The sequence below is a fragment of the Acinonyx jubatus genome, chromosome E4, assembly GCF_027475565.1.
Source record: "Acinonyx jubatus isolate Ajub_Pintada_27869175 chromosome E4, VMU_Ajub_asm_v1.0, whole genome shotgun sequence".
Taxonomy (NCBI): domain Eukaryota; kingdom Metazoa; phylum Chordata; class Mammalia; order Carnivora; family Felidae; genus Acinonyx; species Acinonyx jubatus.
Genome location: NC_069395.1, coordinates 5,094,571 through 5,120,765, shown reverse-complemented (window position 1 = coordinate 5,120,765; position 26,195 = coordinate 5,094,571). Strand labels below are relative to the sequence as shown.

The window sequence follows — 26,195 nt, the reverse complement described above, 5'->3', positions numbered from 1 at the left end:
CCCCACACTCACCTTGCCTGGGTTAGAGACCCCTGCTGCTCTCCCAGTCCCCCGGATTTTCTCTCTTGCAACACTTACCATCCTCTGTGGGAATTGCGTGTTTAATGGTTGATCTCCCCAGCAAGAACCTCGAGCTCCACGAAGGGAGAGACATCCGCTGCTTTGTCGCACTTTATATTGCCCGCGCCCAGAAGAGCGCCTGGCACGCAGCAAGCATCCAATAAGCATTTGTTGAACAAATAGTTAATTAATGCTAGGCATTTTGTGTTATACAATGGGAAAAAAATTATCATCGTAATACATGGGCCAGTGTTTCCCCAATCCGCTAGCTCACACTTCCTTTCTTAGTCGGGGCTATAAACTGAGCAAGGGAACTTCACGTGAAACTGTCTCTTTGCCGGAGGAATGCCTTCCTGTCCACATATGATTACACGCTGGAAGAAGATGGGTCAGCACTACCTGTGGACCTTGCTCCTTTGCCTGCAAACCTGTGAGTTCTGACCTTTGTTGGTGCCCTTCCTAGACTTCCATTAAGTTTGAGAAATCGCCCTTGAGGAAGACTTTGACTTGCCCTCTTGGTCTATGTTAGTGCGCACACCCTGGGTCTCAAAAGGTATCCAACTGGCTGGGGAGAGACCTAGGATCCAAACGTAACTGTCCTTCAGCTTTAGAGTTTATATTTCTGAATTTTGTCTGTGCCCAGTGTCCAACGGTTTGAGACAAACCCCTCTGCTCCAGAGCGACAGCACTTGGTAAGCCCACCCAGAAAGCCATCTAAAACCTGGAATAACTTAAAAGCATTTCTTTTTGGCCTTAGATTCTGGTGCATGGTTTTTGACAGAGGTGTGCCCTTCCTGGGGATGTGTCCTTGCTCCCCCAGGTTAGAGTAATGCATGCTCGTAATTATCATCGTGGACACTTTATCTCTCTTAGCTCCCTTTGTTTTCAAAGCACATTCAGAGCTATTATTATTCTGCTTCTGTCCTCCAAAACCCTCTAAAATAAATGAGGAAGAGACTGGTATTTCCATTTTGCAAGTAAGTTAGATCTCAAAAAAGAAATGGAGAACTCGAAATACTGTTTTTCTTACCTCCGGCTTAACAGTAACCTACAAGGACACATGAATATTTGTTGTTGTTAGTACAAAGAAAACTATGCAACATTAACACAGATCTGGGAGTGTCTTGTCATTGCCTGTATTTTCTCATTAAATTCAAACAATAGCCTTCTGTATATAAAAATTGACTATGCTCGACATTTCTATTCTATTTTTTTTTGAGAGAGAGAGAGAGAAAGAGAGCTCACGTGCACATGTGTACCTGTGTGAGCAGGGGAAGGGCAGGCGTAGGGGGAGAGAGAATTCCAAGGCAGAGCCCAATGCAGGACTCGATGTCACGACCCTGAGATCACGACCTGAGCCAAAATCAAGAGTCAGACACTTAACCGACTGAACTATCCAGGTACCCCTGATGACATTTCTAAGTCTACATATAGTCTCTCCTACCCCCTTGGGAAAATGGACGAGCAAATTCCTGGCATGTGTTAGAACACAGAGAATCTGGTGGGTTGGGATTTCCTAAAAAGGTAGAAATCAATACACTTTGCTCTCTCTGGTTCCTTTGACCATTTAAAACTGTGGCTCCTTTCATTTGAGCTCCATGGAGATCGCCACTACCAGGAATAGATATTGTTAATCCCGTTGCATACAAAAAAAGTATAAGCTAAGATCAGATTAAACAATGCACCTAAAGTTTCACAGCCTGAAATTTATAAGGCTTGAAAGGGACATTGGTTCCTCCAATCCCAAAGCCAGAGATCTTTCTGCTACCCTCTTTCTGGCCTCCTCTCATTAAGTTTTCAACGTCTTTAAAAAAAATTTTTTTTAATGTTTATTTATTTTTGAGAGAGACAGAGTGCAAGCCGGGGAAGGGCAGAGAGAGAAGGAGACACACCTTCCTAAGCAGGGCTCCAGGCTCCGGGCTGGCAGCCCAGAGCCTGACGTGGGGTTTGAACCCACAAACTGTGAGATCACGACCTGAGCCAAAGTCGGACACTTAACCCACCGAGCTGCCCAGGAGCCTCAAGTTTTCAATTTCTTGATGCTCTTTGAAGTGCTCGCAGATTTACTGTGATCCCTATCAAAATACCCAGAGCATGTTTCACAGAACTAGGATAAACAATCCTAAAATTCAGACGGAACCACAAAAGACCCCCAATAGGCAGAGCAATCTTGAAAAAGAAAGAGAACTGGAGGCATCACAATCCCTGAGTTATCCTACAAAGCTGTAGTAATCAAGACAGTATGATACTGGCACAAAAGTAGACACATAGATGAATGGAAGAGAGTAGAGAGCCCAGAAATAAACCAATGATTATATGGTCAATTAATTTTCAACAAAGGAGGCAAGAATATGCCATTAAAAAAAAGAATGTTCTTCAACGAATGGTACTGGGGAAACCGGACAGCCACATGCAAAAGAACGAAACTGGACCACTTTCTAGCATCATATACAAAAATAAACTCAAAATGGATTAAAGTCCTAACTGTGTGATAAGAAACCATAACAATCCTAGAAGAGAGCACAGGCTGTAATTCTGCAACATGGGCCATAGCAACGTTTTTCTAGATATCTCTTCTGAGGCACAGGCAACAAAAAGCAAACATAAACTATGTGGACTGCGTGAAAAGAAAAGCCTTTTGCACAGCGAAGGAAACCGTCGAGAAAACCAAAAGACAACCTGCTGAATGGAAGAAGGTGCTCGCAAATGACGTATGCAAAAGATTCCTCTGAAATCACTGAAATAAAAGAAGTCTGAGCAGGCAAACTCATGACTCTTCCATGTTGGAAAACTTTTCTCAAAGAACCAAGACTCACAGTCTTATGCTTCAAATGCCACTCTCTCATCATGACTTGTGACTATGATCCTGACTGACTCTGCACGTGTCTAGCCACCCACCCTCTTGGGTAGAAGGTGGAAAAGTCCCCCACTTCTGCTCCGTGCCCGTTTCCTTCTCTGTGTTCTTTCTCGTGCTCTTTTAATTCTTCCTTTTCTCTACACTTGCTTCAGTTTCTTCAACCCCTCACCCACCTTGCCTTTCCTGCCCTCCAGCGATAATAGTAATAACTAATCACTTATGGATCATTGCTCTACATTGTCTATAGGTATTATTTAGCTTAATCCCCACAATAGCATATGAGACGAGTATTATCCATACCCCAACTTTGCAGATGAAACCCAGAAAACTAGAGATCGTTTAGCCAAAGCGTGGAGGAAGTAGGATTTGAACTCCAAAGTCTTTAGACTGAACCACTGAACAAGACTGCCTTTGCCCACTTTGACGCTGACACGGGAGAAAATACTGCCCCCAATGTTGATCGTGATTGCATTTTGGGACTTGTCAGTGGAGAGTGGTGATTTATTCCCGCAAAGACAGGAGTATTCAGGCAGAGAATGGGGCTGGTGGGCAAGTCTTTGACAACAAACAGAAGTGTAGGCAGGCCACTGAGGCAGAATATCCAAGGAAATGACCATATCCAGACATGGTTCAAGTACCAGTCATATCCATATGATGTGAGTTGACTCAAATTAGCTTCTTCAAAGTAAACAAAGAGAGAGGCTGCTAACTTTCCCAAGGTCTCATGGCTGTCCAATATCAACAAGGTCTTGGTGTCCTGTCGAACGTATAATACAGTGAGTGGGAGCATTCCAGAAGTCGATAGTTAGAAGTCTAAGAGGTGAGTGGACCCACTGGGTATCTATCTGTCCACAGATAAGTCCCAACCATCATCCTGGGGGTTAGACACAAGACTTTGTGGCTGGAGAGTCCTGTGAGATCCCACTGGTCACTAGTCCAGAGTCCTTGTAGAGAGCGACTTTTGAGATAAAGATAAAGCCTCTGTTCTAGAAAGAGGTTTGGGCAGGTTGTTGCCAAAATCAGAAAGGCTTCCAAAGCAGAAGCCCAGTTATAGAAAAGAAAAAAATATGTATGGGGGAAACTGGATATCAAGATATCAGCTCAAAAATCCAGTTTCCAAATAGAGGCTGGGAAGCTGCATCTGTGTGCCAACACGAAACTAAGAGGAGGCGGCCTGATGCGCTGAGGCATGAGATCAGCATGGTGACTGACCAAGCAGCCAACGTGTCTTCACAATGGGAGCTCCAAGTTCAGTGCTAGGCCACCCAGGCTATTCAGGTGTTTCCTGAATCAAATCTTTCCTGTCCTGAACCTTAGAGACAAATGAACCTGCAAATCTGGGGTTACTAGGCTTACCTATGTGGAAGCTGGAAAAGAAAGAGGTATGAGCAATCAGTTGGGGGACAGATGTTGGTGGCACGAGGCACCCATATTTTCTTCATTATACTCAACTTTTGATTGTACGCCACAGAGGCAAGTGGTGATAGAACAGTGGTTGGCCAGGATCCCAACCCGGGTTTGAGAACTTGTGTGCATGTTTGCTTTCGTTTGTTTGTTTTGAAGAAATGGATCAAGTCAACCCAGACCTCAAAGAAGATGACAGAAAGTAAAAAGAATCCAGCCGACAATAGTAGAGTATCGTGTGGGGGTGTCGGTTCCTTTTCTTAAAGCCTCGTGACCGAGGACCTGCCACCCTCATGGAGAATGACACAAAACTGGCTGCTCAACCCTTTGCTTCCTCTCTGGTCTCTGCTTCCCTTCACTCAGTGTAATCTGCTGGAGTGCACTCTCTTCCCGGGGCTGTAGGGCGCAGCCACCTCCACCCCCCCTTCCGGGGCTGCAAAATCGGGGGGGGGGGTTCTACCCCGACTTATTGATCTAGGAGAGGCAGTGGGTGGGAGGAGAGGAGGGGATGGTTAGTTAGAGCCCAAAAAAGCCCAAGAAATGCTTATTTGAAGGATCCTGGAGATGCCAGGGCACGCAGATGGGCGTTAGGCAACAGCACACTCTTCCTCGTTGCTGCTCTCGGTGGCAGCTCTGTGCTGGCCTTCTCCAACGTGTCTCCTTGTCCCTTTGGAGTTGCCTGGGGTGTATTTTCATCCCTGTAACCACAGCTCTTTGCTTGATATAACAAACGCATACAAGCGCCTACTATATGCCAGGCATTGTTCTCAGAAATTTCCAAACATTAACTCATTTAACCCTTGTAACACATCTACGGGGTAAGTGCCACTAGTCGCTTCATTTTAAAGCCGATAAAACTGGGGCACAGAGAGGTTGCTCACTTTCCCAGGGTCTCATGGCTGTCCAGGACTCTAGGCTCAGGCAGTCTGGTTTTTCTTCGCTAAGGGGACCCCCAAACCCACACCCCAGGGTTCCAGCCTTTTCTTGCCTTTGCTTCTCCTGTAGTATTGCTATGCTCTCCTCTCCCTTCTGTGGTCTGGTGTATGAAGTCAGGAAGTCACCCTCATTGAGAGATGTTGTAAATACGGGTCACCTCTTCTTCACTGGCCTCCCAAGGCTGGTCAGCAACCCCTTTATCCTTTTAATCAATGTGTTACCGACTCTCTAGGATGTTCCTTATAGTAACACTTCCTCAACATTTTTACATTCATCGAAATAATAATGGCAACTACCATTTATGTGTCCCAGGCATTAAACAGAGTACACATCTTCGCAATTGCATTTAATAATTATCCACATTTTAGGGGTGCCCGGGTGGTCCGACTTCAACTCAGTTCATGCCCTCACGGTTCGTGAGTTCAAGCCCCATGCCGGGCTCTGTGCTGACAGCCCGGAGCCTGGAGCCTGCTTCAGATTCTGTGTCTCCCACTCTCTCTGCCCCTCCCCTGCTCGCACTCTGTCTCTCTCTCTCTCAAAAATAAATAAACATTAAAAAAATTTTCAAAGTAATTATCCACATTTTAGAGGTAAGGAAACTAAGAGAATTTCAATAATTTTCTCAACATAGCACAGCTAGGTTCAGATAGACTGGATTCAACACCCGTGCTCCCAATCTTTACATTTAGCTAGACCCGCCCTCCCCTCTTTCCTCTTAGCAGGTGGCCATACCTTCTACATTTCTAAAGAGATGCAGGCTATCGAGCGTGGCTATCTTCTCTTTTATCCTCTCTACTCCAAAATGTCTGCTATGTATTAAGCACCTGTGGGTGCCCCCAAACAATTCTGTGAGGTGGGTATTTTTACATCCCATCTTGTAGCAAACGATAAGGGTCTCAGTAAATGTCAGGGATTGAACTTGAATACAGCCCCACCTGGCTCAAACCTGTGTTCCCTCCACCCCCCCAAGCGGCCTCTCTTCCACCCCCACACCTACAACAATATACGAAATGCCCCGCCCTTTCAGGTATCATCTCCTTTTTCCACACTAAGACATGACCCTCCTCTGATTGAAAACCTCTGCGTTTCCACTGCCCACCATTTCCATTCCACCTTTCATTCAACGGCAAGTGTTAGTGGTCTGTGTCTCTGCACTGTCCCGGGTCTGGGGATTTGAGGGTAAAGTCCCTGCACTCAGGTCATTCACAGCATCCAGAAACACACACAGGTTCACGACTGCCACATAACAGGGCACACATACCGTGAAGGGAAAACACAGAGCTTCAGAGAGCCCATGAGTAGGAAGGAACACCCAACCTAGAGTGGGGCCGATCGGGGAAATCTTCTTCTTTATGTGAAGACTCTTTGTCATCTTCTTCTCTACCACCTACCCCAACTAATCTCTTCTCTTCTGTCTTTTTTTTTTTTTAGATAAAATTGGTATATAGCATTATATAAGTTCCAAGGGTACAACACTATGATTTGACATCCATATACACTACAAAGTATCACCACCAGAACTCTAGTTACTGTCCATCACCGTGTCGTTGACCTTCACCCATTTTGCCCACCCTCCAACCCTTTATGGGAACCATCAATCTGTTCTCTATATCAATGAGTTTGTTTTTGTAGTATTTGTTTAGTTGTTTTTGTTTTTTTTTTTAGATTTAATATACGAGTGCAGCCGTACGGTATTGGTCTTTCTCTGACTTACTTCACTTAGCATAATACCCTCAAGGTCCATCCATTGCAGACGGCAAGATTTCATTCTTGTTTATGGCTGGGTAGTAACCCATCACCATTCATATCCATTGATGGACAATTAGATTATTTCCCTATCTTGGCTATTGTAAATAATGCTGCAATGAACAGAGGGGTGCATATATCTTGTTTGAATTAGCGCTTTCATATTCTTCAGCTAAATACCCAGAAGTGGAATAGCTGGACCGTATGGTAGTTCCCATTCTTAATTTCTTGAGGAATCCCCATACTGTTTTCTATAAAGGCTACACCAGTTTACATTCCCACCAACAGTGTATGAGGGTTCCCTTCTCTCCTCTTCTTCTTCAGCACGTGTTATTTCTTGTCTTTTTGATAATAGCCATTCTAATAGATGTGGTTTTGATTTGCTCTTCCCTGATGATTGGTGATGTTGAACATCTTTTCACGTACCTATGGCCATCTATGTCTTCTTTGGAAAAGTCTCTATTCAGATTCTCCGACCATTTTTTAGTCAGGTTGTTTGTTTTTTTCATTGTTGAGTTGTATGAGTTCTTTATATATACTAGATATTAACCCCCTATGAGATATATGATTTGTAAATATCTTCTTGCATTAGTGGGTTTCCTTTGTGTTTTGATGATGGTTTCCTTCACTGTGCAGCAGCTTTTTAATTCTAGGTAGTTCCATTTGTTTATTTTTCCTTTTGTTTCCTTTGCCTTTGGTGTCGCATTGACAAATACATCACTCAGGCTGATTTCAAGGAACTTGCCACGTATGTTTCCTTCTAGGTTTTACGGTTTCAGGTCTTACATCCAAGACTTTGATCCATTTTGAGTTCATCTTTATGGTATAAAATAGTGGTCCAGTTTCATTCTTTTGTGTGTGGCTGTTCAGTTTTCCCAGCATCATTTATTGAGGAGATTGTCCTGTCTCTATTATATGTCCTTGGTTTCTTTGTCCGAAATTAATCGACCATATACATGTAGACACCTCTTCTATTTTAAGACAAAATCAAATAAATTAGTTTTACCTAATTCTGTAGCTACCATTCTATTTTATCCCCTTTCTTTCATGATCAGGATTTTCCACTTTTTACCACTTATTCTATTCTCAGTCCTCTAGACTCTGGCCTCCAGTTGAATCATCTTACTTGCACTACATTCTTAAAGGCCATCAACAACCTGCTAATGGACAAAGCCAAGGTCTATTTTCAGTCTTTATTCCACTTGAACACTCGGAATCACTAAACATCTGTTCTTGAGACTCTTTCTCCTCTCGGGTTCCATGATACTGTCCAGTATTGGTGCCTCTCTTGCCACTTGGTCTATTTAGGTTTTTTTGGTAGTGCCTCCTCTATGGCTGTGAGCACTGTTCACAAAGCAACCTTGGACTTCAGCCTTACTCTTCCTGAGTGGCTCACCTCTCCTTCCATCCCTTCCTCTTTGCGGATGATTCCCAAACCACATAGATTTCAGTTTAATGGCAAGTGACAGTTCTCAAAAAGAAGGGCGGCTTAAAGAAAGAAGTTTATTTCTTGCTCATCTGAAAAAGTCTGGAGCTGGCAGTTCCATTGACTGAATAGTTGACAAAGTTGTGAGGGATACTTTTTCAGCCTTCCTGATCCACTGTCCTCAGCACTTGGCTTCCTCTTCTTGATACAAAATGTGTGTCTAAGATCCGGCTGTCATAACATCCCAGCCTGCAAGAAGCAAGGAAGAGATGCAGAGAGCAAAACGCCCTCTTCTTAAAGACACAGAAGTCATATACGACACTTCCACTCTCATCCCCTTGACCTGAACTTAGTCATATGACCAAAGTTAGCTAGCAGAGCACCGGGCAATGTAATCTTTATCCTGAGTGACCATATCCCCTGCTAAAAATTAGGCATTCTCTTGCTAAGAATGAGGGAGAGAACACATATTGGAAATGATGGGCAGATTCTGCCATAGTCCCCAGGCAATACTTTGAGCCCATTCTCCTTCCTTACCTTCCATCCTTCCAACTACTTACTGAGATGGTCCACCATCATCTCAAATTCAATACTTCTGACACTAAATCTGTTTTCTCCTTTGGACTTTTTTCCAGCATAAACTTAGCCTTCCAGTATCTATCAGTTTTCACTGACACAAAGTAGATGCCCACAAACATATTGTTGAGCGGTTGAATTCTCTCAGATTCCTCCTTATTCCTTGCCTTTCTTTGCGTTATCTCTCAAATTCCGCACTTCCTTTCCATTCGCATTTTCACTCTCAGGTTCATGTGCAGATGGCTACCATGGCCTCCAAGATGGTCTCTCAAGCCCAGCTTCTCTTTCCTCTTATTCTTCCTACACATCATTACCGTAGTACTAGGACGCAAAAATATCATTTTAATCTTCATTCTCAAAAACTTTAATAGTTCCCCTCTGTGGTATAAGCTGCCTCATATCTAAACCAGATATATATCTCCACCTTATCTCTTTCTACCCCGTTATGCAAATCCATATTCATGCAACCCACATGCATGTTTTTCTGCTTCAGAACTTTTATTCAGAGCCCAAAGACCTGAGACACCCACCCTTCCCCTTTTTATGCAGTAAAATTCTATTCCCTCTTTCAAGGTCCTCCTCAAATTCTGCTTTCTCTAAAAGGTTTTCCCTAACCTCTGTAGCTCAGTGATCTCTCCCTTCTTTAGATTCCTACTGTAATTACTGTCTCTACATTCACTTGAATTTACCATTTACTACCTCATTTTTCAAAGGAGAGTTATGTGTATCTGTGTGTCTGTGATCTGGTTTGCTGATCGCTAATTAGGTAGCACAGGTTCTAGGGTTATTATTTCCATTCTACGGATGAAGCAACCGAGACCCAGAAAGGTTTTGTGACTTTGTGAAGGTTGTCCGGCTGATAAGCTGCAGTGCCAGCGCCTACATCTTCAGCCTCCTTATCTTTCCACTCCATGCGGTGCGCGGTGGCCACCTCTCTGAGACCACAGCTGGAGGGTCTGAAGGTGGCAGAGGCCGCGTCGGGTGCATGTGTGAGCCCTGGGCCTTTCCTTAGTGAGCCTGGGATCCTCACCAGCTCCACCTACCTACCCGTGCGCCTGCCTCATCACCATATGATACACCAGCATCATTTCCGGAGCAACTTGCTCTGGGGGCGAAATCGTGTTTGAAAAACAGCATCACACACCCTCCACTCTGTGGTGGCACAATTACCATGAACTCTAGCCCTGGATCATCTTCACAAACTGCCTCCACACTCCTGGGGTTGGAAGAGAGAAACCACATCCTGTTCTCACATGTAACTGGAATCTACAGACCAGACGAGTACTTGGGTGCGAGGGCTTGACTTTAAAAAGGCCATGGGATATCTGGCCCCGAGTGCACAACCCAGTGCAACATGGAGACATCCGCGCCCTTGTTCAAATCATATTACGAATTTCAAGGTTGGGGCGCCTGGGCAGCCCCACTGGTTGAACGTCCAACTCTTGATTCCGGCTCAAGTCATGATCCCAGGGTCGTGGGATCGAGTCCTGATTCTCTCTCTCTCCCTCCCTCTGCCTCTCTCCCCAGCTCATGATCTCTTTCTCTAAAATAAAAAGACAACAAGGAAAATCATAACGAAGAGAAAATACATCGACAGGACTGGACTGCATTTATGGAAAGAATGGATGTATAAGCGGAGCCTCACAGCTCAAATCTGTATTGTTCGAAAGCCCACTAAATATTTTGTATCTGAGCATCTGTGGGTCTCTGATCAACACTGATCTCTTCTTTAACTGCAAAAAAGAACAGGAACTTTATCAATTTTTACTCGCCACTGTATCCCCCAGCTCCTTACATTATGGTCAGCAACATGGGTATTGTAAATATAATTAATGAATACCTGCTGTAGTGTCTAGAATAAAGCTGACTTTGAATAAATACATGCATTCGTTCACAAATGTATGAATGAGTAAATGAATTTTGCTTACTTCAGAAGTGGTTCCCAGAGATTCCAGGCAACACAGAGGTGAATTCCATTTATTAATTCATTCCACGAGTATTTTCTAAGCACCCACTACATGTCATGGACTCTTCCAGAGACTGGAGATTTAGAAGTGAACAAAAAAGACCTCCCCCTATCACCAGCCTGGGGAATATTTACTCCAGAGCCTCTAAAGCCCTCTCTGCCAGTATCTTCCCAGTAACTTTCTTTTTGCAGAGACCACAGCAGCCAGGCTCTTGTGTCACCTCTTCCGTCCTTGGCAATATGATCTGGGGAAAGAAAGACATTTAATTCTCGAACCTTCTGGAAGTTTATGGTCGTCATCCCTCAAATCTCTTAGAGATGTGGGTCTGTAAGTCTAGACAAACGTTTCTGATGAAATAGATCCCTTGAAACTCACTGGAAACTTAGTTTTTGAATGAGAACCCTTTAGCCAATTTAGCCATCATAACATTATATGCAGAGTAGAATATCTTAAAAAAAAAAAAAAAAAAAAAAGGAAGAAAAACTTCCAGAAGCTGGATGAGCTGTATCTGGGGCAGATCCTCAGGGAGGCTCAAGTCTGGGGAGATAGGGAATTCCCAAAGGTACAGTCAGATGGCTATGGTTTTCTTTGTATGTCCCCAGGTCTGGAAGCAGCTGGGAGTGACACAGACATCCTGCCGGTGACTGGGATCCTGGGGGAGTCGGTCACTTTCCCCCTAAACATCCAACAACCGCAGCAAGTTATCAACATCGCTTGGAATTCTGAGACGTCTGTTGCTTTCGTCACGCCAGGAGACCCAGGAACAGCACCCAAAGTCACTGTGACCCACCAACATTACAATGACCGAATAAATGTCTCCCGCCAGAACTACAACCTGGAGATCAGTAATCTGGGGGTGGAAGATTCGGGCATCTACAGGGCTGACATAAATCTGAAGATGGCTGAAACGACGGTCACAACCACCAGGCGTTACAACTTGCAAGTCTATCGTAAGTTGCGGGAGCCCAGGGGGCTTGTTTTGTTTTGCAAATTTGCTGTCTATAGAAGGCCTTCATTTCTGACAATTGGCTTCCCTAAATCTTTTTGCCCTTGTACATGCTTGTATAAACACATCAATGCTAACAAAGAGGAGGTGCCTTTTCTTGTTTCTAGCCACGGAATCTTCAGTCAGCGGTGTGTCCCATGGGCCTGATTTTTCTTTCCTGTAAAATGTGACTAATCATACTATTCACTTCCCACAGTCACTGAGAGGATCAAGGGAGATAGGGAATGGAAAGTACTCTTTTTTTTCTTTTTTAAAAGTGTTTATTTATTTTTGAGAGAGAGAAAGACAGAGACAGAGAGTGGAGGGGTGGGTGCAGAGAGAGAAGGAGACACAGAATCTGAAGGAGGCTCCAGGCTCCGAGCCATCAGCACAGACCCCGACGAGGGGCTCAAACTCACAGACCACGAGATCATGACCTCAGCCGAAGTCGGACGCTCAACCGACTGAGCCACCCAGGCGCCCCACCTTTTGGTCTTCATAGGTCATTGTAACTTCTTTTTAATGCTTATTTTTGAGGTGGGGGAGGGGCAGAGAGAGAGGGGGACAGAGGATCCTAAGCAGGCTCTGTGCTGACGGCAGCAAGCCTGATGTGAGGCTCGAACTCATGAGCCGTGAGATCGTGACCTGAACCGAAGTCAAATGCTGGAAAGTACTTTAAAAAAAAAACAACAGACACTTTTTATTTTAAAATAAGTGTAGATGCATTGCGAGGTGTAAGGAACTGTACCGGAAGGTTCTGTGTGCCCTTCACCCAGCCTCTCCCAGTGGTAACATCTGACGCAATTGTGATACGATATCAAAACCAGGAAGCTGACAATGGACATCTATGGAGCCTGTTCACGTGTGAGTATACGCGTAGCTTGCACCGGGCAACCGCTATCACAGTGAAGGTACTTAACTGTACCATGGCGACAAGACTCCCTCAGTCCTTCCTGGTCATCCCTCCCCAACTCCTGGGAGATGCCCATCCCTTCCTCCCATCTATCTTTCTGTTATTTCACGAATGTTACAGAGATGGACCTCGTGTGGCATGTGTGCTTTTGAGATTGGTTGTTTTTTCGCTCAGCATAATGTACTTCTGGTTCATCCTAATTATTGCAGGCCTCAATAGTTTATATCTGTTTATTGCTGGATAGTATTCCCTTGTATGGATGTACTAGGTTGGTTCACCATTCCATCGATCAAGGGACATTTTAGTTGATTCCACTTTGGAGCGATTACGAACACAGCGGCCATGCACATTCACGTACAAGTTTCTGTATGAAACAAGTTTGTGTTTCTCCGGGATAAATGCCCAAGAATGAAAACATATGGTAAATCCATTTCTCTTTTTTTTTTTTCTTTAAAAAAGGTTTATTGTGACATGGGGCGCCTGGGTGGCTCAGTCGGTTAAGCGTCCGACTTCGGCTCAGGTCGTGATCTCAGGGCTCCCGAGTTCACGTTTTGGATTCTGTCTCCCTGCTTCGGATTCTGTCTCCCTCTCTCTCTGCCCTTCCCCTGCTGGCTCTGGCTCTCACTCGCTCTCAAAAATAAATAAACATTAAAAAAAATTTATTTTGATAAAATATACGTAACATTTAATATTTTAACCATTTTTAAGTGTACTGTTCAGTAACATTACCTACATTCACAGTGCTGTACAACCACCGCCATTAGCGTCTCCAGAACTTTCTTCTGTCTTTTAAATAGCTCTATTTTTAGAGAAGTTTAAGGTTCAGAGAAGAATTGAGTAGGAAGCACAGGGAGCTGCCATATGCACCTTGCCCTCCTGGCACACACACATGACCTCCCCACCCCCCACCCCCAGCACATACACATGACTTCCCCACCCCCCACCCCTGGCACACACACATTACCTCCCCCATGATCAGCATCCCCACCAGCGGTGCATTTGTTACAGTGAAAACGTACATAAAGTCATCATCACCACCCAAAGTCCAAAGTTTACATCAGGGTTCACTCTTGGTGTGGTACATGTGAGTCTTGAGTATTCGAAATGTGGTGAGCCCAAAGTGAGATGTACTATAAGTGTAAAATGCATGCCAGATTTCCAAGTCTCAGCACCAAAAAAAGAAGCTAAGATACCTCATTAATAATTTTTATGTTGGTTAGCGGTTAAGATAACATTTCGGCTATATTAGGTTAAGGAAAATACGTTACTAAAATTAATATAATTTATTTTCACTATTAATGTGACTGTTAGAAACATTTTAATTACAAAAGTGATTCCCTTTTACAGTGAATTACAATAGTTTTGTTTCTATTGAGCAGCCGTAATTTCTAGCCTGCATCATACTTGAGCCATGTCTCAAGGATTTCACCATCCACCTGCTCACAGCAGAAGAACACAGACATGTGGCTAAGCCACACTGTGATAGATAGATACCATTCAGGTATATAGTTAAGCCACCGAATTCAAGTTCCATAAAGGCGGGGACTTTGTATATGAAGTCCATCCCTGTATCCCTAGCACCTACCCTGTCAGGCACATGGTGGGTGCTTCAGAAATATGTGTTCAATGAAAGAATGAATGACACATAATAAATCCCAGGTCCCAACACAGTGGCGGACAATTGTAAGTGCTCAATTCATACAGCATGATTGACTCAGGTTGTATCTGGATGGAAGGCATAGTGGAAAGGGCATCAATGCTGACATTGGATCTCTTGCCAGTAGTGTGACTTCAGCCAAGTTGTTTACCCTCTCTGGGCTTCCATGTGCTCATCTGTAGAATGTAGCTTATAACAGGTGTGATTAAATGAGAGAGCTCCTAGGATAGCCCATGCCTTACAGTTGATGCCTAATGACTAGTCATTACTAACTTTTTAACCCTTAGTCCTTATTTTAAATTCTAATTATGAAGGGCTTCCTAGACAGAGGAGGCTCTGGATTGGGCACGTGTAACACAGTCAAAGAACCGCACCCTGCCGTGGACACTTTAGAAAATATCTGGTTCATTCAAGAACTTTGGTTGGGAAACTAAAGAGGGTATTCAATTTCAAGACGTTTGTTTTCATCTTTTTATGTTTAGTTTTACCCACTCGATCTTTGGAAGGTATTATGCCACCTGCGGTTAGGACAGACCACGGGAAAGTCTCGGAGAAAGTCAGATTGCCCACATACCAAAATCTGTACCTTTTAGGGAGGTAGCTGAGCAGATGAAGAGAAGGGAACTGACATTTATTGAACTCTCTGTGTCTGGCATTCTACCACCTAATTTTTTAAAATATAGAGAAATCACGCATATTTAGGCAATATATGCACAGAGAGAAAGACAATACAGTGCATTGCAACTCTTCCTTCTCCAAGGCAGTCATTGTTGCTAGTTGATTTTGATTTTCCCATAGATAATTAATGTAGATGGATAGATAAATGATAGATAGATAAATAGATAGATAGACAGACATTTGGGTGTTAGAGTGTTCTTTCTTTCTTTATTTTTTAATTTTTTAATTTTTTTCAATATATGAAATTTATTGTCAAATTGGTTTCCATACAACACCCAGTGCTCATCCCAAAAGTAAAGTGTTCTTTATATACAATAGCTCATTCAGTCCTCACAACAAACAACACTGGCAGGAACAAAGCATCCTCGTGTTGTAAATGACAGAGTGAAGGTTCAGCGAAGCTGTATGTGTCCTCACTCTAGAAAGCAGTAGAACCTGGTTAGACACGGGTCTCCAGTGGCTTTCCCACTCGCGACCACAGCTCTGACCTCTGCCCAGCAGCTTGGTTCTGGTAACCTCTCTGTTCCTGCTGAAAAAAACGAGATAGGCTCTTATTCATCACCAGTCCTCCCCACTTCAACACCCGGCAAAAAAATTTAAAAAATGGTCTTTCTAAAAATAAGTAAATACCAAGCAGAGACTTCAACATTCTTGTAAATCAAGTTTCTAAAGACACACACACACACACACGCACGCTTATTTTTTTGCTGTATACATCTGTATCTGTCACCTTTATAGCTCATCAAGGTTACTTCAAACTTGGGAGTTTTTTCATAAGTCACCACTAATTCTGCTCTGGAATAGACCCCTCTGAGAGGACCCCTCTGCTTAGGACCAGGGTTTCTGGTGAGGTTGGAGTAAGAAGCCTTTACAGCTTCTTACTTCCCATAGTCTCCCTCACATGCACAGACAACTTTAGAAACACCACATGAATTAGAAAGCTACATGCCGGTTCCTTCTGAGCCCTTCCCACGTGACTATGGTGGAAGGAAAAAACCCAGCACCGCAGCTTGGCCAAGCATGAACTAAATTTACCAACTCTGAATGTGGGCGTTTTCTTATCTGCTGGTAAAAGAGAGAAGATCTTCCCCCTTCCTTCTGCTGGCCCCAGATAGCTCTTACTTCAAACTAAATATAAATTGTTCTTCAGTTAACCCTTTCCTAGCCTACAACTTGTACAGTTTACCTTTTGAGTGCTTTGGTAAAAACATTTTTTTTTTTTTTTTTTTTAGTGAACTTTTTAAAGAGATTGTAACTGGAGGGCGCTTGTTGGGATGAGCACTGGGTGTTGTATGGAAACCAATTTGTCAATAAATTATACTAAAAATAAATAAAAATAAAAGAGGCATACAGTCAACTCCCCCCAAAAAAGAGAGAGAGAGAGAGAGAGAGAGAGACTGTAACTTTTCACCATGGGCACTTCGAAACAAAACAAAACAACTTAATGAAAATACACCAGAAAACAGAGTAAAAAAACCTCTTTAAATGCTTACTTATTTCTTTTGAGAGAGAGGAAGTGTGAGTTGGGGAGGGACAGAGAGAGAGAGAGAGAGAGAGAGAGAGAGAATCCCAAGCAGGCTACTCGCTGTCAGCACAGAACCCAACTCGGGGCTCAATCCCACAGACTGTGAGATCGTAACCTGAGCTGAAATCAAGAGTCGGTTGCTTAACAGACTGAGCCACCCAGGTGCCCCCCCAAATGTTTTTAAAGACTGTTTCGTGCAGTGGGGTGCTGATAAATGTTCAGTGGGTTCTCGATGGCACATATGTGCATGCTCACACACAGAGATTTTATTGACACAGAGGATGTGCGACACACAATTTCATAAATGATAATAAAATATACAGCAGTCTTTATTGTAAATCCCATACAGCCAATTATATTTGCAGATGCTTTCACAGATTTTTGCTGGACATTTATGCCACTCAACCTACGTTGCAATCGACGAAGAAGCCAACAGGAATATTGGTTGGTGTTTTCGTTACACTAACCGATGAGGAAAAAGTGATTCAACAAACTCATTACAGAGCTTCACTTGCACATCGATGTGAGCAACTTCTGAATTGCATAACCGTTTTCAGACGCCGGAAGAAGATTTCCTCGTTTTTTGGTGCTATTCACAATGTAATGGCTGCAGACTGGAAGCATTTTTCAGCCGAATCTGCTTTAGTAATCCTTCACCTACTGTTTTCTTCAGTCCAGAGTGACCATCATCAACGCAGTCGGTCCAGCCCAAGTTTGTAACCTTGGCCAATTTCTGCGGTGTAAATATTCCCATTGCGCGTGGCTCATGTTAAGACAGGCAGAATTGGGAAGACTTTGTAAAGCGTGACAAAAGACAGATACGACAGATGTGAGTAACTTTAAAAGCACAGATAATTGTAATTGTCCAAAAAAATAGAAAGCGGTGAGTTTTGAGTATGTATTAGCTTTTTTAAAAAATGCAATGTAGTTCTTTGTAAGTTTTTATAATTTAATTTTTCATGATGGCTGTGTTTAACCGCCCTTTGAAAAAATTTCTGGGGGCGCCTCGGTGGCTTAAGTTGGTTAAGCGTCCAACTTCGACTCAGGTCATGATCTCATGGTTCGTGAGTTCGAGCCCCCCACTGGGTTCTGTGCTGACATCTCGGAGCCTGGAGCCTGCTTCGGATTCTGTGTCTCCCTCTCTCCGTGTCCCTCCCCCGCTCCCACTCTCTCTCTCTCTCAAAAATAAATAAACATTAAAAACATTTTAAAAACATTTCTGAAGATTTAACAGTTGGCTCTCACAGGCTGGTGTAGGCCGGCTCCAGCTTACTATGGACACATGCGTTTTCCCCTCCCAGGTCGGCTTGGGAAGCCAAAGATTACTCAGAGTTTAATGGCATCTGTCAACAGCACCTGTAATGTCACACTGACGTGTTCTGTGGAAGAGGAAGAAAAGAATGTCACATACAGTTGGAGTCCCTTGGGGGAAGAGGGTAATGTCGTTCGAATCTTCCAGACCCCTGACAACCAAGAGCTGACTTACACATGCACAGCCTGGAACCCTGTCAGCAACAGCTCCGACTCCATCTTGGCCCGACAGCTCTGTGCAGGTGAACAGCTCTGTCCGTCTCTCCTTAGCCTCCTAGCGGCGAGGCCTCAACTGGGCCTCGTTCCCCAGCGGAGTGTCCCTCCCTCACGCCAGGCCCGGTCTCCAGGGACATCTCCCCCCAGGAGGACCTGGCAAAGAGCCCAAAGCTGTCGGAGATAGGCCAGGCACTTGGGGTGTTCCGGAGGCCACCCCCGCTTGGCCCTCTGATTCCGTGTCTAATCCTGACCTTTGATAGAAGAAAGGAGAGTTTCCCTTGGAGCTTTGGCACCCCCCTGGAGGGGACCCCATTTTTGATAGTGCCCCTGAGTGGGGGCAAGCCCGTGGGCCTATTTCCTGAGAGCAAGTCTCCTTGTGTCTTCTGTTTCCAGACGCGGCAGCGGGCCTCCGTCCCCGCCACACTGGGCTGCTGAGCGGGCTGGCCATGCTCTTTCTGTTTGTTGTCATTGTGCCTTCAGTGCTTCTGTGCCTTCTGTGCAAAAGAGGACAAGGTAAGATTTTTCCAGTAGGTAAAGTGTGGAAACGCACCTTCCTTCTTCCTGGGGCTGGAGTCATTTATCCAAGGTAGTGTGGAGAGGTCCTCTGTTCCAGGGAACCTGCCTTCCTCTGAGCCCCACCCCACCACCTCCAGTGATGACCCCTCGTCCTGGATGCCAGTGCCCTGAGTGCGCTTCAGAATCTCTTCCTGAGGTCGCCAGTATCTGGTGGGCTCAGAATTTGGGTTTGAGTTGAGTACTGCAGTTAAGAGGCTGTGCTTCACGGGATAGGTGTCTTTACCTCTCTGGCTCAGTGTTGTCAACACGTGAAATGAGATCTGAACTAGAGGGTTTCCAGGGTCACTTCCAATTCCATTTTGTCTATGACCTTTGGAGAGTCGTTGAGGGACATGTACTAACTTTGCATTCCATGGTCATCGCTAGGCACCTCTGGATCCTTCTGGATCCTTCTGTGAGTGTGCCATTCGCAACTCAGAAACCCTGATCTTGGGGTCCCAGAGGATCATTATACCCTCCTGTGCCTCCCAACCCCCACCATCTCCCGAAACCTTCCTTCCCCACCAATCCTAATAACAAGCCTGGATGTAGAGAGGCCCCACCTCTGCCTCCATGTTCCTTGACTCTCCTTTGGGTCTGATTCCTTAGGTTCCTACCTGAAGACCTCCAGGAAGAACTCTGGTAAGTTCTCAGCCACGCAGTTCCCCCTGGATGACAACTGGGAGAGATGAGTTCACGGCAGATTGCTTAAGACTCAGCTTCTGCTTTGCAGACAGTCTGGGCGGAAGGTCCCAGGTGCACTGGAGTATGAAGGCCCGAGATTCTGGCCATCTCTTTTTAACTTCACCGTGAAGTGTTCCAAGGAGAGGAACACACTGGGGTGAATGCCTTTAACAGCTCAGGAATTCTTAAGAGTAGGGACTGGTCTCTCCCGTCTTTGCCTCTCCGTGGCCTCACACACAGCCCGGAGCACAGAGGGAGCTTAGGAAGTGTTTGACCGTGTAGATCTATCAAGCGACCATGCGTGGATTTTTGTTGTTTATTTATTTGGGGGGGGGGGCAGGGGAGGGGCAGAGAGAGGGAGGGAGACAGAGGATCTGCGGTGGGCTCTGGGCTGAGAACGGAGAGCCTCATGCAGGGCTTGAACTTAGGAAGCGCAGGATCATGACCTGGGCCAGAGTTGGACGCTTAACCCACTGAGCCACCCCGGGGCCCTACAACAACGCATGTTTATAGAGTGTCTTCTATGTGCTTAACATTGAGGTGGTAACAGTGAAGGAGTCCAAAACAGTGTCTAACTAGAGAGAATCAATCTGGTTGAAGAACCAAGACCTCATGGGAAGAGGCAATTGACCAGCCAGGCGGTCAGCACGAAGTGCCAGAGACGCCCTGGGAGGAGGAGGTCCTCTGCCAACCCACTCGGGGCTGGGAGAATGTCGTCAGCCTAATGTGGACCCTAGAGCAGGCAGGGTCCCCACGGAGCCCTGGGTGAGTGAGGCCTGGGCCAGTGCCTCCCACAACACATGAAATCCCCAGAAGACAGAGAGGCAGTCCAAGGACCCGAGCATCCGTCTCAAGACAGTGGGAGCCATTTGACCCTTTAGGGCTTTATTTCTTTATCCAAAAAAGAGAACGTTATAATAGCTCATCTCTAGACTCCAGCCACCTCTCACACCCTGCGCTCCTCTGTTTATTTGTGACACAGATGCCATCTCTAGGAAAACGATATACGCTTATGTCATGGTCACGAGAGATGCCCCACCAGCAGAGGGCAGAATCTATGATGAAATCCCCCAGTCCAAGGTGAGCTGATACTACTCATGGGCCACTCCCCCCCCCCACACACCCCCAGGAGCCAGGGAACAACAGGCCAAGGATCTGGAGTCTCCAACCAAGAATCGTCATGTCAGGAAAATGATGCCAGGAGCCCCTCTACGAGGACAGGAACATGGCCAACTGTCACCCCATGGCGGCCTCCAGGGCTGGAGGCCATCAGCTTCCACATGGGGGCCTGGCTGTGGGTGAGGCCAGAGGCTTCCTTAGGGATGGCCCACCTTCCATGGGGGACCTGGTGTGAGGTGAGGGCTACTCGGTGGCCACTGGCACAGGAACAGGGGGCTAAGGGGCCTCCAAGGGCACAGAACTGAAAGGTCCCCTTGAACTCAACTTCCTGTTCTGGCTGCAGCACAGCCCCTCCTCCCATTGGCCATTCACCCGCCTGCCCCTCCCTCACCTCCCCATACCCGACCCTGACCCTCTCCGACGCTGGATGGAACCAGAGCTGAGGCGGGGGTTGGGGGCCGTGAGGGGGTTGGGGGTTGGGGGTGGCTGACTAGTGACATGGGAGCAGGGGGCAGGAGACGGGGCAGAAGCAGGAAGGGGAACTCGAGAGGTTTTCGCCTGGGCCCCTCACTGAGGGGAAGATGGGTATTTTACAGGAGCGCCCTGCCAAGGAGGAGCCCGTGAACGGGATTTATTCCACACTGCAGTCTGAGAAGGTGAATCCTTGTGTTTTTATTTCTGTGGTCCCGTGCTCTGGCCACTCTGCTGTACCCTGCCTACGCCACCAGGGGCCAGCGGGTTCCCTCGGTCCCCTTCTCTGTACTTCCCGAGACTAAGTGCCCAGGGCCTTGGTCTGCAGGTATCTCACGCATGAGTCCTGCTCCCCAGGTCCACGGCCATCCGACAGCTGGCCTGCGTGTACATGCAGGAGCCTCTGAACTCTGGTGTGGAAACGCCAGCCTCTAGAGCACCTGGGGCCATACCAGCTCACAGGGTAAAAATTAGAGAAACCAGGTGCCCCCCTCTGGACGGACACAGACCCACACCAGTCACCCAGACCGGCAAGTAGAACACAGGCTGAATTTCAGTTCCACATTCCCTACATCCGGAGGACTTTTACAGTATGCAACCCGTACAACAATCTGCGACGGAGCAGTGACACTCACAGGGCCCCGGGCCTCAGTGTCCTGCTCTGGAATACACAAAGAGGAAAGGTAGTCCTGTGCTGTGACAGGACTTCCAGTCTGGGGGATGTCACTGTCTGGGGATCCTTTTTCGCTATAGTCAGAAGGACAGATTAGAGGTCTCTTGGCGAATCAAATGTTTTGTTAGTGTGGCTGTTGAGCAGCTGGGCAAAATCATCGTAAGAGATCCGTATGAACCCGGGGAGTCTAGGGGAAAGGGAGAAGAGTGAGGCAATGAGAACAAATCAAGAGCGGGAGGAAATATTAGGAAATTGGCTACAGTGGATCGGGAGTAAGAATTAAGAGCTGAACCAGTAGGGCGTCTGGGAGTTTGCAAGAGAACTCCGTGCACGGGTCAGTTGGGGTGTAAAGATAAGCCGGTGTCCTGGAGAATGAGACAGAAGGACCTCTTCTTCCTCAGTGCTCAGGAGCAGGAAGGAGGGAGGGGGAAGTGAAGGGGCGACTGAGGAAAGAAGGAGGGAAGGGGAAGGAGAAGCGGGCAGTGAGGGGCAGGGTGGCCGCCTGTTTGAGCCGGGATCGGAAGGACAGCGGGAGGACACGGGCGATGATATGGGCCAGGACTGGTCAGAGGAATCGATCAGGGCTTCTCGGCTCGCAGCATCTTGAAGCGTGTCCTCTGGACCAGGTGGACGGAGGTTAGGAATTGGTCCCTACGTCCTTCGAAAATTCTTTTTTCCTCCTGGGCCCGCTTTATTTGGGAACGGGCTGGGGAGGGCTGCGGGTCTGCCGGGCCCAAAGCAGAGCTCACACCTGCCAGTTCCACACTGGAGCACTCTCACCGTGGCCTTAGTCCCATGCGCGGCTCACTTCCCTTGAGAACACGGGACCCTTCACGGACCAGGCAGTAGGGGAGGTCGGTGGTCAGAATGTCAGGACTAAGGGCCCGTGCCATGTTCTCTTGGGGGATCTGGGGGGGGGTGCCAGTGGGGGAGTGGGGAGTCCTGGGAACCCCCGGTGGCGAAGCCGCCAGCCCCAAGCCCAAGCCCTAGCCCCAAGGCTAAGACTCCGCCAGCCGGTGGGAAGGTTGCCTGCAGAGCTCCCTGCCATCAGACCACAGGACACTAGTGGCAGTGACCCTCCGCTGTGTGAGGTGCAATTATGGGGGTTCAGAAGGAGCTGGCGCTCCGCTACGAACCAGGAATACTGGTAGTTTGAGCCTACGATCAAAATCCGAGCGAATACCCCCATTCCCGCCTGCTGCTTTTGTGTGGGCCACGCACTTGATTGCACAAGGGCTTCCGAGAGGGAGACTGGAGCAGAGGCAAGGGACCCAGCAAAGGGCAGAGCCCTGCTGGCCCAGATTCCGCCAGCACCAGGGAAACGGAGGCACCTCCCTGTGCCCTCTACAGAACCGTCCTGGGTGCCGCCCGGGGCTGGGGTTCCCCAGCGGCAGCTCACGGTTAACCTGTAGCTCCATCTCCTCGTACGCAGATGGGGAAGACCAGCACTCAGGACGGCAAACCTCCTGGGACTTCAACCTATGAAAATGTGATCTAGGCTGCTGGACGGCATTCACTCTACGGACACTGAGCTTCCCACATCATGTGTTCCAGCAGATGCCCCAGACCCAGACTCCCTCTGTTCGGATCTTACCTGGAGATAACAAACCATCACCCCAATACGGGACTTTTCGTGACTGGAGGTGATGACCCTTCCCAGCAACCCCATAGGTAGAAAGGATTGATGTTTCGCGCACCGCCTGGGACGCCCTGACCACGCTCAGTGTCCGGGAGGGGCCCCGGTGCACGGCCTCCACGGTCCACACAGCACCTTGGGCAAATTAGGCAAAAACCCCCTTTTCCGGAGGCGGATACAGCCCCTCCCAAGTGTGTGGCTTGACGAGCAGAGGGTGGGCTGCATTTCAGCCTCCGCTTGCCCCTCTGCCCGGAAACTTTCGTGCAGGGGACAGCTGGCTGGACCAGCCCAACCAACCACATGTGACGGTGTCGCCTGGGAAGCCATTGGAGGGGTAGCTCTCCACTGTGCAGACGCACCCTCCAAATGGAGTGTTGGAAAGTGGTCTTTCTGTAGGGACGAGGTGGTCGGGGCATATTTCTTCAGGCTGTACTTCAGAAGCCTCTTCAGCTTTTCTTTCTAGCCAAGCTTTCCACGTGACTGGGCGCTTGAGTGCCCAGATATTAACATTATTCTAGGGGTATCCATCCTGGATGAGATTAACATTTGGATTGGTAGACCGAGTAAAGTAGGTTAATCCCCACTCCAGTATGGGCGCCCATCACCAAATCCATCAAGAGCCTGGGTAGAAGAAGGCAGAGTAAAGGAGAATTCGTTCTCTCTGCCTGACCGTCTTGGAGCTGGCACATCAGTGCTCCTGCCCTAGGGTTTGGATTTGGATTTGGACTGGAGCTTTCACCATCAGCTCTCCAGCTGGCTGACTGCAGACCTGGGGATTTCTCAGTCTTCATCACCACACAAGCCAGCTCCTTGTTGTATATATTGCTTTCCTGTCGGTCCCGTTTCTCTGCAGAGCCAGACTAACACCTATTCCAAGCAGCGTCAGCAAGAAGAGACCATACCCAGTATCCGACTGGCCAAAAGGAATTGACTGGCTTTCTTTCTGGCACTTTAGGAGAAGTGAGTACAACCGAACCATCGAAACGATCTCCAGTCAAATTAATCATGGCTTTTTAAAACTCCTTTCCCCCCTTGGTCCTCAGTTCTTTCTGCCCCACAGCATACGTCATTATATTTGTTTCCCTCCACACTGTATACGCTTAAGGGCAGGATCCATGACGTCATGACATTAAAGAGTGACCACGAGAGATGAGAGTGTCAGTCACTCGTGCATCCACTGCCCCAAACACCATGCCTTGAGCCCTGATGTGAGTAAGTGCGACTGAATAGGATTGAAAATGACCGGCCAGCTCAAATGGAAGGTACACGTTGCAAGTGTGGGTGGACGGAAGCCAATACGCGTGGCGGCATCTGATCATGGCAAGCGTTAAATGTCAGAAGGCAGACGTCAGTGTACGGCCATGGGGGTGGGGGGGAGACTTTCAGAGTTAGACCAACGTACACATGAACTGAAGCAGTGAACCAGGTGTGAGGTGAGAGGCAGTCACCCTAGGGAGACACGTGAAGGAAGAGATAAAGAGACTTGTCCTAAAGATGGAGAAGCCCCAAAGTGACATTCAACAGACCCTAAAATGGAAGCATGTCTCACCTTCACCTGAGTTGAGGGACCCCTCCTGAACGTCGCCCTTCTCTAACCCGCCCCGCCTCTCCCTGGTGCGCTCAGCCAGTCAAATTGCTAGTGTCCTAGAGCCCCCCTGGCGAGTGGGGGAGAAGGAAAAGAGCCAGAGGCCAGAGTCCCTTGGGTCTCCCGTGAGAACACGCCGGGAATTCTTCACGTGGCCTTTGGGACTGAGGACCACCGAGCTCCTGTCTCTCACTCTTCCCTTCCTGTGGATCTTCCGATTTATGAAGATGGAAGCTACTCACCCCATCCCTTCAGGGCTCGGTGTTCAGATTCCCCTTCTGTAAAATGGGGGTGATCTTCATTTCCACAGATTTAAGACGAACTAGATTGTGACCGACGGGTCTACGCAACTATTCCTTCGATGGAACGGAATCTCGTATCACGCCCAGATGGGCCAGCTTTCCCAAATGGGTGTTGAAATTGAAATCTCGGGGCCCCTGGGTGGCTCAGTCGGATGGACATCTGAGGTCGACTCAGGCCATGATCTCCCAGCTCGTGAATTCGAGCCCCACATTGGGTTCTCTGCCATCAGCACAGAGCCCACTTCGGATCCTCTGTCTCCTTCTCTCTCTGCCCCTCCCCTGCTCGCTCGCGCTCTCTCTCTCTCTCTCAAAAAGAAATTGAAGTCTCAGGGGCAGGGCCCCCTAGTGGCCAGAGCAGGTAAGGCAGCACCTCCCCAGGGGCTTGTGGGTCCACGTGGGCCTTTTCGGTAGAGAACTTGAGAAACAATGCAGGGAATGCCTTTCAGAAAAAGAAAATGAAGCCGATTTAAAACGGGATGTTTTCAAAAAAGCTATAGAATGCTCTAAACTACACAGCCCACACGAGAAGAACTTGACTGGGCTACTTTGGAAAACGGGCAAAGGAAAGGCGACCGACCTGTCTGGCATTTCTCAGATTCAGCCCGGAGAAAAGAAATGGCCGGGCCATATTTTCTTCCAGATGCATTACTTTTCTTCTGCTTGACTTTTCCCTGAGTCTTCCTTGATTTGAGTAATTTTTTTGCAGAATCATTAGTGACAGTCTCTACTGGATGTAAAATGGAGTTTGAAGAAGGAGACAGAAGGAAGAAGGGTATTGACTGGTCCCAAAATGCAGGCTTCCATGCTGGAGCGCCTGCGTCGGCATCCTGGTTTCTTGGTTCTGAGACGTTGGGCAATTTAGGCTCACCTCTCTGGGCCTCAGTTTCCCTGCTTGTAAAATGGGGGTAATAAC

General features: G+C 47.2%; 1 protein-coding gene across 1 annotated transcript; it reads left to right on the top strand.

Moving 5' to 3' along the window:
* CD84 (CD84 molecule) lies at positions 1-24,545 on the top strand. The gene is made up of 8 exons (XM_015076210.3): positions 1-490; positions 11,575-11,922; positions 18,032-18,283; positions 18,651-18,770; positions 19,422-19,454; positions 20,479-20,576; positions 21,212-21,271; positions 23,192-24,545. The coding sequence occupies exons 1-8, from the start codon at positions 406-408 to the stop codon at positions 23,255-23,257; spliced, it is 1,062 nt and encodes a 353-aa protein (XP_014931696.2). The 5' UTR covers positions 1-405; the 3' UTR covers positions 23,258-24,545.
* Positions 24,546-26,195: the final 1,650 nt, after the last annotated feature.

Excerpts from the sequence above, each read along its gene's own strand:
- CD84 (XM_015076210.3), top strand. The coding sequence starts at position 406 with ATGCCTTCCTGTCCACATATGATTACACGCTGGAAGAAGATGGGTCAG. Across the intron at positions 11,923-18,031 it reads TTACAACTTGCAAGTCTATC|GTCGGCTTGGGAAGCCAAAG; the intron begins GTAAGTTGCGGG and ends TTCCCCTCCCAG. Across the intron at positions 18,771-19,421 it reads TCTGTGCAAAAGAGGACAAG|GTTCCTACCTGAAGACCTCC; the intron begins GTAAGATTTTTC and ends CTGATTCCTTAG.